An 18,304-nucleotide genomic window follows, 5' to 3' on the forward strand; every position below is an offset into this window, starting at 1 on the left:
TTTCTGAAAGCATATTGGTTTTATTCAGGATTCCACTACGCCATGCCCGCATCTCGTGGTCGTGCGGTAGCGTTCTCGCTTCCCACGCCCGGGTTCCCGGGTTCGATTCCCGGCGGGGTCAGGGATTTTCTCTGCCTCGTGATGGCTGGGTGTTGTGTGCTGTCCTTAGGTTAGTTAGGTTTAAGTAGTTCTAAGTTCTAGGGGACTGATGACCATAGATGTTAAGTCCCATAGTGCTCAGAGCCATTTGAACCATTTGAACCACTACGCCATATTATTCCTCCCTCTTTTAGATACAAAACATTATTTTTCAACATAATATCAGTTCAATGCGACGGCCTTACTCCACTTATTTGGATGGCCTACACGCCCGCATGGTACCACTCTACTAGTCGACGTCGGAGCCAACGTCTTGTTGCGTCAATAACCTCCCCATCATCCACGTAACTGCTTCCCGCAGAAAACTCCGAAAGCCTATATCGATGATATTTCGGTGAGTGGTTCGCACGCTGACACTTGTTTATGGCCCAGCAACCTGCAGAAATTTGCGGAAGGACTGCACTTCTGTCACGTTGAACGATTCTCTTCAGTCGCTGTCCCGTTCTTGCAGAACCTTTTTCCAGCCGCTGCGATGTCGGAGATTTGATGTTTTACTGGATTCCTGATATTCAGGGTACACTCGTGAAATGGTCTGGTCTTACGCGAAAACCCCCACTTCATAACTGCCTCGGAGATGCTGTGTCCCATCGTTCGTGCGCCGACTATAACACCACGTTCAAACTGACTCACTGATAACCTGCCATTGTAGCAGCAGTAACCGATGTAACAATTGCGCCAAATACTTCCACATAGGCGTTGCCGACCGCAGCGCCGTATTCTGCCTGTTTACATATCTCTGTATTTTAATACGTATGCCTATACCAGTTTCTTTGGCGCTTTAATGTATATGTCAGCTTGCCCGGACTAAACCAAAAACTTAGTACACCGTGTTCCTAGATTAAATAGGAACCGAGCACCAAACCCCTCTCCCCAAAACTGCGATTCCGCGCGCGTGCTTTTCAGACGTATTTATTGCAGCGCTTCAGCACTGTAACGATTTACGCACGTTTGATTACTACCAGCAGAAAGTTATAGGTCATATTAACATAGAAACAGCAATCAGCAAGTGTATACACAGGGTTTGGACAAAAATACGAAAATACACGAGAAATGTATGCCTGAACATAAATGCAGATACTAGCCGAGTTAGTGGGTTGCGCTGTTGTGTTTGACGACGAAGGCACCTGAGCAATTTCCTCAATATGCTGAAACTGTCAGTCGTGGTCAGAACAGTGTTCTGCGTGGTTGTGAGTGCACTGTGTCGGAGCTAAGTAATTGCGAACATGGACCAATTGTCGGTAACAGAAGTGTTTGGCGTTTCTATGGGAAGCGTATCGAAGATCTGTACCGCGTACAGGGAAAGCGGAGAAACATTATCCGGTAATTCACAACATGGATGGATGTGTGCGCTGAGTGATCGTGACAGACGGTCAATGAAAAGGATAGTGATGAGAAATAACAGGACGACAGCTGTAAAAGTCACTGCAGAACTGAATGTCGTATTCGGGAACCCTGCCGGCTCCTACACAACATGAAGTGATCTCCGTAATCAGTGAACTGCAGGGCAAGGTGGAATTCCAAATTTACACATCAGTTATGCAAAGACAGGAAAACGTGGTGCCGTATCCGTAACACCTTTATTATGGAGCAATGGAAGAGAGTCATTTGGTCGAATGAGTCTTGTATCACACTGTTTCCAACTTCCATTTAGATTCCGTTTACTGACAGCTCAGGTTGCTCATCGAGTCCATTTTCACAGACGAACTTGGGCAATATCTGCCGTAGCTAAGTTACATATTGGCTGTAGCTTCGTTACATATTACCTGCATATACGTTACACATTTGCTGTAGCTACGTTACACAGTTCACTATGATAAGAGCCTTTAAACAATCAAAAAGTGCGAGACTACTAAAAGAGAAAAGTGCTTATTACAAAGGTAACTTCGCAGTCCAGGAGACAGTTCCGCGCAAGTGAGTCATTAGTACGGTAAATCAGATAATACCTTCATGACAGTTTTTTGTCAGACGTTTTCACTATTACAGTAACTGTCCTGTTCTGTAGGTGCACTCAAGCATTAAAATAGCGTTGTTCGCGGCGGCAACAGACAGTCCTGTAATAGATAAGTGAAGAGGAAATTACCAAATCTGAGACCAGGTATCGTGCTATATGTGAGCATAATATGTACATACTGGGAGCGGACAAAAATATGGAAACACCACAAATACAACACATTACAAAGCCTAATACGGCGTAAAAAAAAAGCTGGCATTCAAAGCAACTTGAAGGCGTCACGGAATGGATAAATACAGGTCGTGTATGGTTCGCGAAGGAATCTTATACTATTCTTCGTGCAGAACAGTGGCAAATTCAGATTTCCATGATGGAAGTCGATAGCGATCACGCACCTTCCTCTCAAAAGTAGACCACAAAAGCGGAGTAGTATTGAGATGTGGTGCCTGGTGGCCAAGGGAGATGCGACGATTCACCCTCGTGCTCACAAAACCCGTCCTTGACGATGCAAATTGTGTGAGCAGGGGCCGTGTCGTCTTGGAACAAACATTCCACTATGCGGTGGATCTGGTCAGCTAAAATGATCAAATAATTCTTGGCAGTAATGTGAACTTGCAGAGTAACCGTGGATCCCATGGAACACCACGGTATGGCTGCGCAAATTATCACCGAACGCCTACCATGTTTCACTCTTGGGACATAAACTAATATGTAAAGTAGCTACAGCCAATGTTCGTCTGTGAAAATGGACTCGATAAGCAACTTGAGCTTTCAGTTAACGGACTCTAAACTGCATAGCACTTCTTGAGTTTTGTATGAGTGTCAGTTTCACTGTCATTTAAGCTCTCAACAGATCGTTACATGAGGAAGTTAAAACTAACATTTCGATAAGCTATCTGACTGCGTATCTGAATATGAAAAACTACAAGAACATATGAACCTGTAACATTAAATACTTAAGCCATCTGTCTGCGTTTTTGAATAACAATTTTCAAGTGATACAGAATCTGGCTTGTGTAACGGCATTTACTGGATTATGGTACATGACATGCTCTTGTGTGTCAGTGTCTCTGTTTTGGCCCTAAGTTTTTCACTCACCTCTTTAGATGACTGCCTTTTTCCAAGTCGTTTACAGCAATTCGCAGCAGCATGCAGCAGCAGCGGCTGAGGCTCATTGTTACTAAGAATGAATTTAATAAAAAGGAGTTTGCTTGGGTTCTGTTAACTACTAAATAACTTCTGAGAATGGATTTCATAAATTAACTCTACTTAATACTTAAGAAATAATAGACAAAAACAATGACATAGGGATCAATCATGGCTGAGAGCCACATTAACAAATTATTTCAATTTAAAAGTTACATTAACATTTAATAACCACAGCATATTATTTAGATGTGGAAAATTATTATTATTATTATTATTATTATTATTATTATTATTATTATTTCCAGGATAAGGAGGCTTGTTTAACTGACAAGCAAAACATGGGATTATTGCAAACTCGGACTAACTATCACGAGCCTAACCCTGCAATTGCGCTTTACGCTATGCTTGCGAATTTTACCTTGAGTTAAGCCATTTAAATCTCTCCTGGCTATATAAATGAAATGAGGCCTGGAGTGTGCTAAGATCTGCCATAACTGACGTGGGGGCAGCATGACACGTCTTCTGTCTCCGAGTTCTCGACTGACACTACTGAAATTTTACTCCGGCAGACAGACCTCGTCTCACAACACTGCTTAGAATCGCGATCCCATGTTTCGCCCTCAGAATGTTAACTATTAATATCTGAGTGCTTACATAATGCAAAGAATAGCGTTAAGTTGGCTATATTGTTTTCAATGTAATCGAGAATTCTGACACAGTCCTTACAACTGACATGACAAACACAAATTGGAATCTCAAAGATAGTAAGAGTGATACATCAGAGAAAAAATAGAAGCGCTGAGGAAAGTATATGTTGCAGAATAAAATATTTCGTCGCTAGTAGGAGACTCAAAACAGCAAAATACGAAAGATAGAAGTACGATTACGTAATAAAACAGAGCACATAAACTGAAATGTACAAGAAATAAATGGTCTACGAAACCCATGTGCCTTTGAGGGCAGATAATATATATAAAGCTTGTAAGTTGTATCAGTACTTCAGTTTTTATCAATTTACTCGAGTGAAAAGCAATACAAAACTCTATACACGTAACTGATAAATTACAACAATTACTGAACATGCTGGAGATGAATTAAAATTCATTCTGTAACGAGCACTCTGTGTTACTGTCACGAATGTGGAAATCTGGAGGCTGATTTGTATGGTTAACATTAAGATTATTTAGAATTGTGGCCAGAAATCAAAGTTTAGTTCTCAAATTACAGATTATGTGTCTTCAAATGAGAAATTGATGATTGTGTTTCTTTCAATAAAAGACATAATTTATGAATGGGTGCTAGTTATGGCTTAAAACTCCGCGATATCGTACTAGTGGGCAGTGTGATTTGAAGACAGAAAAGCAAATCAGTCGGTGTTCAAACTCAACAATGTCAGTGACAGAAAATAGAACTAGAAAGAAACTCACAGATAAATAAGAGACGAACAACCAGTGAAAGACTTATGGAAGAGAACTACATGAAATTAAGAATCGGCTGGGAGCGTTGAAGATGATGTATGGTTGACTTTTAACAAATTTTCGATAATGGTGAAAGTAATATAGCGCATTTAAAAAAAAAATGAAAACAGAGTAGTAAGACTTAACGACGAGGTGATCCGATTCAGGTAGAATGGGTAAGCAAAATGGTGGTGTCATTTTAAAAGGAACCATACTGCCAACTACCTTGAGCGTTATAGGGAAGGCACTGAAAAGGAAAATATGAATGGCAGAACGGCGAAAAGAGCCAGGGTCACCCCGAAAGGGGGTCCTGTGATTTACCTGTGCGCCACCTCGCACGGTACTACCACTGCAGAAACTAGAAATGGAGAAGAATCTGAAAGAGATAGTGAACTAGCAGCCTGAATGCAGAAAAGGAGAAAAAGTATAACGTATAGAATTGTACTGATAAGAATAACTGAAGAAAGATACTAGAGACGTACGCTGTATTTGTGAAAATAAAACACGCTTAAGCACACCCTGCATTGGTATAAAATTTGTGAAGTAATCTTTTGTTGTCCTGTCGTCCTAAGTTGTGTGTAATATTATGTTGAGATCCGTCTAATTACAACTGAATGAAACAAATTTTTCGTGCCATATGCATTTCGCCATTATTGTTTGAAAGACATCTTCAGTGACATGAAATAAAACATATTTGTGTTTGTACCATATTGTTTTACATATTTCCTATGACATCTCTCTTTCTCTCTCCCTCTCCCTCTCCCTCTCCCTCTCCCCGTCCGTCCGTGTGTGTGTGTGTGTGTGTGTGTGTGTGTGTGTGTGTGTGTGTGTGTGTGTGTGTGTGTTTTAGTAATAATATCAAATGATGCGAGTATACGTTCAAACTGACTTCTGTACAAATGCAGTGTGATAATGCGATCACTATAAGTTTTATAAAATGATTTTTCTGTTTAGTATTTATTACCTCATAAATGAAAATAGGAGGATTGCCCATAAAGTAATGGACCTCATTTTTTTTTCTCAGCTGAAAACAACCCTACGAACGCTAAATGTTACGTATCTATTGTCTGAAGCCTCCTGACAAGGGAACCTCCCCATCGCACCCCCCTCAGATTTAGTTATAAGTTGGCACAGTGGATAGACCTTGAAAAACTGAACACAGATCAATGGAGAAAACAGGAAGAAGTTGTGTGGAACTATGAAAAAAATAAGCAAAATACACAAACTGAGTAGTCCATGTGAACGACAGGCAACACCAAGGATAATCTGAGCTCAGGAGCGCCGTGGTCCCGTGGTTAGCGTGAGCAGCTGCGGAACGAGAGGTCCTAGGTTCAAGTCTTCCCTCGAGTGCAACGTTTAATTTTTTATTTTCAGACAATTATTATCTGTCCTTGATGTTACCTATCTTGCGCATGGACTACTCAGTTTGTATATTTTGCTTATTTTTTTCATAATTCTACACAACTTCTTCCTGTTTTCTCGATTGATCTGTGTTCAGTTTTTCAAGGCCTATCCACTGTGCCAATTTATAACTAAATCTGAGGGAGGTGCTATGGGGAGGTTCCCTTGTGAGTAAGAGCGCCAACTTTCCGTCATTCCCGCCAGATAGCGTAGCTGCAGGACAGTTTCAAAATGGCGTGTGTAGGTGATATACGTTACAAGCAACGTGCCGTCATTGAATTACTCACTGCAGAAAGAGAAACTGAGGGGAATATTCACATACGATTGTGCAAAGTCAATGGAGCACCTGCTGTCGACGGAAGTCCGAAGTACAGTTAGTCAGTCGCTGGGCACGGAGGGCGGGGTCATCAGACGGCGGTTCTGCGGAGCTCCACGATTTTCAGCGATCGGGGAGACCATCCACGGTTGTCACACCTGACAGCCTTGACCTAGCGATTTCGGACTTCCACTCGTTTGGGCCGTTAAAGAATGCCATACGTGGAAGATATTTTGAGGACGATGGGGAGGCGATTCACACAGTGAAGCACTGGCTCCACCACTGGGACAAGGATTTGTACCGACAGAGCATACACGCCCTTGTTTCGCGTTGGAGGTAGGACATAGAATGGGATGGAGTTTACGTGGAAAATTAGGAAGTGTAGAAAAAACACCATTCTTTCGTGTGTGTAATTATCATTACATTGAATAAAGAATTATTGAAGAAAAAACTGCGGTGCATTACTTTCTGGGCAAGCTTCGTACGTTCAAATCTTTTTTCACATGTTCCACATCCATGACGATTATCCGATTTGAGATCTGTTGAAGGTACGTTAGCATATCTGTTTCACTTTAAATACACTGAAGCGCCAAAGAAACTGGTATAGGTATGCGTATTGAAATACAGAGATATATAAACAAGCAGATTACGGCGCTGTGGTCGGCAACGCCTATATAAGACGACAAGTGTCTGGCGCAGTTGTCAGATCGGTTACTGCTGCTACAATTTCAGGTTATACAGAATTAACTGAGTTTGAACGTGGTGTTATAGTCGGCGCACGAGCGATGCGACATAGTATCTCCGAGGCAGAGATGAAGTGGGGATTTTCCCATACGACCATTTCACGAGTGTACCGTGAATACCAGGAATTGGGTAAAACATCAAATCTCCGACATCGCTGCGGCCGGAAAAAGATCCTGCAAGAACGGGACCAACGATCACTGAAGAGAATCGTTCAAAGTGACAGAAGTGCAATCGTTCCGCAAATGGTTGTAGATTTCAATGCTGGGTCATCAATAAGTGTCAGCATGCGAACCATACAACAAAACGTCATCGATATGGGCTTTCGGAGCCGAAGACCCACTCGTGTACCATTGACGACTTCACGACACAAAGGTTTACGCTTTCCTGGGCCTGTCAAAACCGACATTGGACTGTACGTATGTAAGCATCCTGTCTGATCACCTGCATCCATTCACGCCCATCGTGCATTCTGACGGACGTGGGCAATTCCAGCAGGACAATGCGACAGCCCACACGTCCAGAATTGCTACAGAATGGCTACAGGCACACTGTTTTGAGTTTAAACGCTTCCGATGGCCACAAATCCCCCCCCCCCCCCCTTCCCACCCAGACACGAACATTATAGAACATATCTGGGATGCCTTGTAACGTGCTGTTCAGAAGGGATCTCCACCCTCTCGTACTCTTACGGATTTATGGACAGCACTGAGGGATTCATGGTGTCAATTCCGTCCAGCACTACTTCAGACATTAGTAGGGTCCATGCCACGTCATGCTGTGGCACTTCTTCGTGCTAGCGGGGGCCCTACACGACATTAGGCAAGTGTACCAGTTTCTTTGGCTCTTCAGTCTATTTATTGTGTATTCTTGTTCTTCTGACGTGTTCTACATCCCGGAATATCTCCTAACTATGGACCAATTGGAACGAAAAGTACATCTAATCCAATATTATAGGAGAGAACCGATGGGATGGCTCTGAATTACGGCTGCAGGATTTCAGGACGGCATCTGTCTGCGCACTTGAATGTTGCGATGTTACAGCGTGTGTCGGTGCTGCGTGTGTTGCAGTGACGAGCCCACCAGCGAGTCGCCGTACGCGACCGGCTACCGCCGCGTCTCCATCTCCGCGGCCCTGCACCGAGCAGACCCGCCGCCCAAGTACGCCACCAGCCTCTGCTCGGCCGCCTTCCTGCTCAAGCTGCTGCAGCTGGTAACCTCCGCTCACAGCTAACGCGCATACGCGTATTCAAAACAAATCTGAATCATCCTGCGGCTTGAAATAAAACAGTCTCGGTTGCAAGGAATTTTTTATTTACTTTTTTTATCTCCCCGTTTTAATCGACATCTGACTCACTACTGTCATTTTTTTTACCCCTAAGCCAATCTGCGCAGTATTTCCGGCAAATAAAAAATATCTTGCAGCAGAGACTGTTTCATTTCAAGAAAATCATAACCGGTTGCTGCACCAGGCGGCCAGTACGGAATGGAACCACTGCACTGCAACAATGGTATCTGTAGGCTTGCTGTTCGACAAAATAGTTGCGATCAGGCGAAACTACTTTCGTCTCACCCCGACTCTGATTGCTCTGGGAGAACGCTCATCATATTAGAACACATGAAATATTAGTTCACTTTATTATATCACTGAATAAAAAATTTACCTCACCTCTGACACACTTGTTTGCCATGTGAGTACTGTATAATTCACAACTGTCACGAAATAGAAAAGTATCACTTCACGCACTAAGTCACACACTATTTGCTTGATGTACAATGTTCAACATTGACAAAAGTATATATCCATCTGTAACTTTAACTATCACTGTCCTACTAAATGATGCTGACTGCTGTAGCTAACGTCTCAAACTGGGTGAGCTCTAGCATGCTCACCACTATACTGATCTGAGCATGAGGGTGCTTTAAGATCTGATAGGCGGATTGCTGCGAACCCTCGCTAATGCCGCTGCTTTCGCTTCGCGTTGCCAACTTTGTTCTGGCACTGCGATCTCTGGACGATTTCATAAAAACAGTATCAGGGCTCACCTAATATACTGGTATTCAAAACCAACCTGAATCATCCTGCGGCTGGACGAATATAAAATCTGGCTGGTAGTTAGTGAATTATTTACGTTTCCTTGCACAGCTGAAAATAAATAATAAAAATAGCGGGTGGTTATGCTTAAACTTTCCCTATTCAACAAGTTATAACAAGGGAACTAATTACCGTACCAGTACCAAACTTCGTAACATTAATGTCCTGAGCAGGGGGTGCATAATTTCCACGCGCCACAGCGCCACCTCCCGGCTCCAACTATGGCCACCACGTCCCGTGATCAATCATCTGGACACCTGACCAGTCGCAGTGCACTTAGTGACGTGCACCGTGACCTTGGACAAAAGAAGCACGGCATTACTGGTGAAGCTCTATTATCAAAACACAGTACTGCTGCAGCTGCACTTCAAGAATATCGCCGGCTGAAAGGATCACGGGTGGGTTTTCTTTCCTCACCTGCTGCGCGGGGCATGATGAAGTTCGAATCAACTGGAAAACTGGGCGTCGCTCCGGGAAGAGGCCATCGACCGGTTGCACCACATGTGGTTGATGAAATCTCTGTTACTATGGCAGACGACGCTGCGCGCAATTTCCGATCCTCAGGCAGGGCGTGCTGTGTCACGACAGTTGAACATCCCGTGGTCCACAGTACGGAAGTTGTTTCGATCCATTCTCAAATGGTATCCGTTCAAAATCCATATCGTACAGCAGCCTGCACCATAGGACACACAAACGTGTTGACTTCGCTCTCCACTTTCTCGCAAGGATTGATGTTGACGAGGGCTGACTCTGGACCATCCTGTGGACAGATGAAGCTCATGTTTCTCTGACGGGTGAGGTGAACACACAGAATTGCCGAGTGTAGGGATCTTCACCCCCAGTTACCGTTCCTTGTATGGTGAACGTGTCACCGTATGGTGTGGCTTCACGGCTACGTTCATCCTTGACCCATTCTTTTTTGAACAGGTTGGCGCTCAAGGTCCAAAGACGTGCAGTGTGACTGGCCAGCGTTACTGCGATATGCTTCGCCAACATGTCATACCCGAACCTACAAGAGAGAAACGCATTGAACTCAACAGTTTTCATGCAAGATAGGGTTCCCACCGCACATCGCTCGTGAAGTTCACCTGCTTCTCCGTAACACATTTGGAAACGAACGAATAATCAGCTGATCGTTTTCCAAATGCTTGGCCGGCACGGTCACCTGGTCTCACTCCCTGTGATTTCTGGTTGTGGAGCTACCTGAAGGACAGGGTTTACCAGGGGAACATTCACACATGTGCTGATCTGAAGCGCAGCATATTATGAGAGGTAGGCAGCATACCTACGGACATGCATCGTTGTGCTGTGCAGAATGCAATCCTGTGCTTTCAGACTCTTCTGGACAATGATGGGCGCCATATTGAGCCCCTTTTGTAGTACTAATGGTACCTGTACGTAATGGTATGATGTGCCGTAGCAGCGCATTAAAAGTGTTTGAATTGAATTGATTCTGCATCATCCCTCTTCCCCCTGTCTTCGACATTAATGCTGCCAAGTTTGGTACTCGTACAGTAATTAGTTTCCGTGTTATAGCGTGTTAAATAGGGAAAGTTTAACTATAACAACCAATACTATCAAATTCCTTGAAAGGCACTGGATACCGGAAATGGACATTTAACTATTTGTCAGCGATTGACAACAATGATTCCACAATATTCATATGTAGAGGTTGCGAAGGCCAAGGGACACGTGTAATTTCATCTCAGTCCACCACCCCTCCCCAGCCACTAAATAAATCTTTGGCCCTATTATCTAAACTAATATATAAATGGGAAGCGTTATTAGCAAAAACTTCGACAAGTTCCCGACCGACTTACTTCAAATTTTTACACCATATTTTGCTGAACAGTCGAACGGACGAAGGTCATATATTTTTTGAACCACTACTTCATTCTCGGTCGGTGTTTGGTAGAATGTGACAGTAATAAGAAAAATAAATACTTTCTTGATATTCTGCAAGTATTATTTATTTACGCACACTCCGCCTTTAAGCTTCTTGAGGAACCATCATGTGTCAACTGAATGTCACAATCCAAGATAAAATGTGCGACTTACAGAGATATTAGCGAAACGCAGGAGCAGGTCTTGCAAAGGAACGCAGAACAGTAAAAAGCACAAAGAATATCGTTACATTTCTTAAATGAATAATAAAACTGACTGCACTATTGTAACCTAGTTCAATCACATACACATTAATGAAATTTTTTGGATAATATAAGCTTTCGGCCGTTGGCTGTAAAGTTTTATTTTTCAATAGAGTATTGCAATTTCGGCACTGTTCCCGCCAAATTGTGTATTTTATTTTCTGATGCTGTGCTGATGACACAGAGAGAAACGTGTTTGACAGCATTTTCATTTAAGTTCAAACTATGATGTCACTTAGCCTTTCGTGGCAAAGGCCTCGCATATCTCGATGCTTTCATAACGCCCAGATATTTTTTAATTATGCAAACGCGCTGTTTAAAGCACTTTAAAATGGCCTTAGTGACGAAACTGTATATTAAAAAACTATAGTCAAGGGCGAAAAGGTTATGTCCTTCAAAAAATTCATTTTGACTGTGGACCCAAAGCCCCAGCACATTCTGTGTCATAAGGGTTATTGATTTCAAGTGCTTCCAGTGGTGTCATCTTACTGTTTTCTTAATAGTATGTAGAACATCGCACTGTACAAAATACGGACGCTTTACTCTTAAAATATGTTCCCCAAACTAAAAATTGGTTCAGATGTCTCTGAGCACTATGGGACTTACTATCTGAGGTCATCAGTCCCCTATAACTTAGAACTACTTAAACCTAACAAATCTAAGGACATCACACACATCCATGCCCGAAGCAGGATTCGAACCTGCGAACGTAGCAGTCGCGCGGTTCCGGAATGAAGCGCCTAGAACCGCTCGGTCACTGATGCCGGCTATTCCCAAACTAAAATCTGCCTTTTATACGCAGGGCTTTTCCTATGTTCCGACAATCCAATTGCCAAAGCTCTGCATAACAGACCAAACATACTTTTCAAAGTGCTTGCAAGGGATTGTATTATATACCACTTTGCACCCAAAGTTTGATAGTACTTTTACTACTGTATAATAATATCTTAGTTACGTTACTGTTATTGTATAACGAAGTTGTGTAGGTTTGAGATGAATTCAGAGAGTTTGAAAGCTCAGTCTGGGTCACGGTAGGATTTAAAATAGTGATTTGTCCAAAGAGAGGGAATAGTGACCTTGAAACAGCTTTACCAACGTTGCGGTACCGATCACAAAGTGTATTCCACGACTCTTGACTGAAAAGAGGTCAGGTATAGCAGATCTCAAAAGCAGATATCAAGATGGACATCTGGCATGATCCTACTGGAGGTGCTATGTCCTTGTCTTTCTCCGGTAGATGAACTGATACAAATAATCAGTCAGAGGGGGACCTATAGTTTAGCGTAGATTGCGACCCATGGTGCAAACTGACGTTTCTCACATATACACATTATTTACAGAGGCGAAAAAAGCAACAAAGCACGGGAAAAGGTCGTAGGACCGTCTGTGGGTTTAACCCAGGACTTTTATATTTGTAATCTGACACACAGTGTGCCCATTTAGCCACAGAGCCACCGCAGGCGTGTCCTTAACTGAGTTACAGGCTTCACATTTCCAGAGTTCATACCTCCGCAATCAATACACTTTCCCTTAAAAAATCGGTGGCCGAAAAGTGTTCACTCCTTTCGACATCACTAATTTTCAAAACAATTGCCGCATTTGATTATGTATCAATAAACAATTCCTTCGCTTCGGCCTGACGAGATTTCTTGCTAGTAAGCATTCTCCAAACGATAAGTCACATTAGCAATTAACGTTCGCAATGCAAAGTGAAAGGTATTTTCTTATAAATTCTTTTTTATATAAAATGATATTTCTGCATCAATGAATGCACAGTCTGAAGATTTTAGTTCGTTTCTCGTAGGAATGAGTACATATGAAGACATTAATAACAGGTTTCCTGGCTACTGTTACAATGTTCTAATTCTCCAGTCTCCCAATGTACAGCTAAGAATTACAGTAGCTTCGTGGAATGCAACTTGCTGGTGTCGAAGAATCATCCTTAAATCTTTAATTACCAAATTCACGCCGGTGGAGAAAAATCATGGAAACGAAAGAAAGCACTGGGCAATCTGCATGTCGAAAATGAACTGTTCTGCCCAAGAATGGAGCGTCGTAACTATTCCGAAAACTCGCTTGGTTCTCTGATGGAGAATAACTTCATTGTCCATGGAAACTACGCTATACAAATGTGAAACAAAGTGCCCAATGAGTAATCAGGAAGCGTGGAATGAATGCAAATTATCGGTTGTCTTACCTTTCGGGAAAAAAATCAAAGTCGTCTGCTGCCACAGTTAATATCCCATGCGATCACCAAAAGACAGGGAAGCGATGAGTAAGGAGCGAAACACACATGGCTGTTCTTACACTAAACAATCACAAAGTCAATTGCGAACTCCGAGCGTTTCCGGTGGTTCGCTGCAAGCTTAAAATGTTGTGTAACTTTCGTGTAATCAACTTTACTTGTCAAAGCCATTCATGTAGTAGCGTCAGGAACCGGAGTGACCCTGTCCGAGACAACTCCACTGAAACCTCACGGAAACCGACTCCACGAACAGTGTTAGTAATATGCAAAACTAGCCACCAAATAGAAGCTCTTATGTGGCACTTAATAACCGTTTCTGCAATGCGCTGTCAACTGTAGAAAGCCATCAGTGTGACAATAGTTAAACGAAAAACATTCAAAGTTGTTCACTGACTGACTGACTGAGACTCTGCACCCACTAGTCATATCATAAAACCACATCCACTATAGAGTACACCTAGTATCGATTCTTTTTCGGTGGCTACAACCCTTACATTTGATAATTTTCTCCAGTTGCTATTTGGTTACACAAAGCTGTTGTGTAATTTCAGTTTCCTTACACTATGAATTAAGTCTCTGTTTTCTGCTTCAGATCTGATCAGTTCGCAGGGCTAACTGAACCTAGTGTGGCATAAATCTGTGCTATCTTGACAATCCTGTCCGCTTGAGTGTATGAGCGACGGATAATTTCCATTAAATTCAAAAAATAAAACATTCACGTCGTTTGTTAACAGTCTTCATCTGTTCATTACAAAAAAGAATAATTTACTGCATTCTACGAATCGAAGTAATTAGCGTTTAAAAGTGAGAAGTAGATGATGAAAGAGAGGTCACATGGCTGTAGGTGTTCCAATTCCTGAGTCACCCATTGCAGGACATTGTTCGAATTAAGCGGCAGTTCGGATATTGACCAAGCAGCAAGTTTTGCCATTTGGAACGGTAGTAAAAAGTAATAAAGTCTTTAACTCTTAACAGTAGATTTGTTTGGACGTCATGGTGCATCACCTGTTTTCCGTATTAAAAATTACGCCGCCAGTTGGTTCATCTGATATAATTCAAGATGATAAAGCAAGTCGAGCATCTCAAAGACTGTACGTCTTCTATTGTGCTATTATGCTTCTAAAGGGCCCTTTGTAGCACACTACCTGGAGATTTCCCTACTGCTGATGGTATGATTACGAGCTCCTACAACGAGCAGTGAAGGTAGGACCGGGCATATTTATCTACGGTCGTCACCCGCGCAAGTGAGCTAATGCGTTGATGTGGTGAAGCACGGAGCATTCACAGAACAGCTCTAATTAACTTCTGATAAGTCGGTTGGTAACTGGTGATCAAAATGTGCACAAATTACTACAATTTTTTTTGTAAACGGTGGCGAGGCTACAGTCAAACCAAGTAACGTATTTTGGAGTCACTTGTTGGGTATATTTGAATCTGCTGCTACAAAACATCAAAGCCTTATTGCACGACAGCCAGAAGAGCGAATTTCCAAATTTTGATTTTTTGGGGGTAGTTACTTTCCCTTCCCTCTAGGAGAGGATACAGTTGATACAGTTATGAGGAAATTTATTGTGTGCTTCATTAATGTGCGTACTAAAGGTGTTGTTTATCGATTTAGTTAATCGAATCCCACGAGGAGAGGTTTAAATCATTGGCCTAGATGTTGCTAATCAACAACCTCCTCCTGACAGTGAACACGACTAATCGCCATTTCTGGGGATTTATTTTAGCTTTCTCAGATGTTGCACAAGTTGGTAATTTGGTTAAAGCGGTGGCGATACGTTCCAAGGGCGGTATAATTATGGGTAATGCAGCTGTAATTTTCGGCTGTATCATCTACATACAAGGGAATCTGCCCGCCGGACTCGTTTGTAAAGATCAACTAGAGAGGGAGGATTACGCTATGAGAGACATTTTCCTGTATTTTCACCGGACTTTCGCCAGTAATCGAAAGCTACAGTTTTCCTCACAGCGACGGCATCCCCTGGCAGGCTAATTGTCTATGACACAAGGCCAAAATCCTGCTACAGTGTTTTCAGGACTCACGCAGATGTTTTGATCGCCAAATTCGTAAGATCTCACCACGATGGGATACACGAGCGACGCTATAGGGCGGCAGCCCGCGGCGCATTAACAACCAGCACGTAATTTAGGAGAACTGTCACCTGTACGTAGACATCTGGTGTCAAATACCTCTGGAAATCTACGAAGGATATGCCGGATCCACGGCTCGCAAAATGACAGCTGTACTGTATTCGAAAGGTAGACCAACATCCTGTCAATCAAGTGATCATCGTGTTCTATCTCATCACCGTGTGTTTTGCTGTATTATATTACGGGTTACCTCTTTGCGCAAGCACAATTTCTTTTTGAGTCATCCAGTTTTCGGACTGGTTTGATGCGGCCCACCACGAATTTCTCTCCTGTGCCAGCCATTTCCTCTCAGAGTAGCACTTGTAACCTACGTTTTCAATTATTTGCTGGATGTATTCCAATCTCTGTCTTCCTCTACAATTTTTATCTTCTACGGCTGTCTCTAGTACCATGAAAGCTATTCCCTGGTACCTTAAAAGAGATCCTATCATCCTGTCTCTTCTTCTTGTCAGTCAATGTTTTCCACATATTCCTTTCCTCGCCGTTTCTGCGAAGAACCTCCTCATTCCTTACCTTATCAACACACCATGATTTGAAAATTCTTCCGTAGCATCACATTTCCAATGATTCGATTCTCTTCTGTTCCGAGTTCCTCACAGTTCATGTTTCACAAACATACAATGCTGCGCTCTAAACGCACATTTTCAGATTTTTCTACCTCAAATAGAGGCCTGTATCTGATACTTCTCTTGGCCAGGATAACCTTTTTGACAGTGCTAGTCTGCTTTTTATGTCCTCCTTATCCCATCTGTCATGGGTTATTTTGCTGCCTAGATATCAGAATTACTTAACTACTACTACTTCGTGATCACCAATCCTGATGTTAAGTTTCTCGTTGTTCTCATTTCTGCTACTTCTCATTACTTTCGTCTTCTTCGATTTACCCTCAACCTAGTCTGTGTACTCATCACACTGTTTATTCCACTCAGCAGATCCGGTAATTCCTCCACAGTTTCACTGAGGATAGTAATGTTATTAGCGAATCTTATCACTGATATTCTTCCATCTTGTATTTTAATTCGACTCTTGAACCTTTCTTTAACTCCCATCATTGCTTCTTAGATGTATAGGTTGAATAGCAGGGGCGAAAGACTACATTCCTGTCTTGCATCCTTTTTAATCTGAGCACTTCGTTCTTGGTCTTTTATTGTTCTCACTTGGTTCTTGTACGTATTGTATATTACTCATCTACAGTCTGGAACCGCGCGACCGCTACAGTTGCAGGTTCGAATCCTGCCTCGGGCATTGAAGTGTGTGATGTTCTTAGGTTAGTTAGGTTTAAGTAGTTCTAAGTTCTGGGGGACTGATGACCTTAGAAGCTAAGTCCCATAGTGCTAACGAACGGTTTTTCCAGGTCGACAGATCCTATCAACGTGTCTTGATTTTTCTTTAGTCTTGTCTCCATTATCAATCGCAACATCAAAATTGCTACTCCGGTGTCTTTACATTTCCTAAAGCCAAAACTGATCGTATCTAACAACTACCAGGCGATTAATTCTTAACATCCGTTGTAGCTCAATGAATTACGTGTATGAAAAAATTGTTCAAATGGCTCTAAGCACTATGGGATTTAACATCTGAGGTCATCATCCCCTAGACTTAGAACTACTTAAACCTAACTAACCTAAGGAGATCACACACATCCATGCCCGAGGCAGGATTCGTACCTGCGACCGTAGTAGGAGCGCGGTTCCGATCTGAAGCGCCTAGAGTCGCTCGGCCACAGCGAACGGCAATTACGTGTATGAAACAGATAATTTGCAGACAGCATATACAGGGGCCAGAAAGTCAGAGCCCACTGCTTCTAACTACAATTTTAGCGGTTTGTCGCTCTACCTCAAAGGCCAGTAAACAGCCTGAAGAGCAGGTAACGAAGTGGAGGAGTTACGGGGAACGCGTGTGTTCTGGCGGCAGGTGCTGACGACTGCGGCGGCGGCGCTGCTGGCCGAGGGCAACGGGCTGCTGCACGTGCCCGCCAGCCCCAAGCTCATCTTCCCGCACGTCACCTACACCGCCTACATCGTCATCCCCAGCGTCATCGTGCTCAGCTACCTGCTCGGCCAGAAGATGCACGAGATGCTGGTCAGTACCACGGCTCGGCCGCTGCAAACCTACCCCGCTTTAACAGCTAGTCTCAACTCTACCAACTAATCAGCAGACTACGTTTGTACCATTTACTTCAAACTAAGCAATATAAAACCATTTTCCATAACCCGCATTAGCAAGGGTGGTTATTTTATGCCCACTCTAAAAATTTTTTGTAAAATCATTAATAGTTGTTAAATTATAGTGATATATTTTTAAATAAGTACTGATGTGTAAGTAGAATCCAGAACCTGCAAATATCATTTAGCACTTTCTTAGCGATATCAATGCATTTTCAATAACGTGTACGGCGGACTTTACGACCACCACAAAAAAATTAAAAATTCTAATTTCGTTCATTGTTGTTGACTTTCACCTCAACATAATTTTTAAGGAGATACAGA

At 42.7% G+C, this 18,304-nt stretch overlaps 1 protein-coding gene across 1 annotated transcript in view; it reads left to right on the top strand.

Moving 5' to 3' along the window:
- LOC126162104 (uncharacterized) overlaps positions 1 to 18,304 on the top strand; it is a 30,932-nt gene that overhangs the window by 7,553 nt on the left and 5,075 nt on the right. The window contains exons 2-3 of the mRNA XM_049918378.1: positions 8,246 to 8,387; positions 17,730 to 17,897. Coding sequence (XP_049774335.1) covers positions 8,246 to 8,387; positions 17,730 to 17,897 — 310 coding nt within the window. The remainder of the gene's footprint in view (positions 1 to 8,245; positions 8,388 to 17,729; positions 17,898 to 18,304) is intronic.

Source organism: Schistocerca cancellata, chromosome 2 (assembly GCF_023864275.1).
Source record: "Schistocerca cancellata isolate TAMUIC-IGC-003103 chromosome 2, iqSchCanc2.1, whole genome shotgun sequence".
Lineage (NCBI taxonomy): Eukaryota > Metazoa > Arthropoda > Insecta > Orthoptera > Acrididae > Schistocerca > Schistocerca cancellata.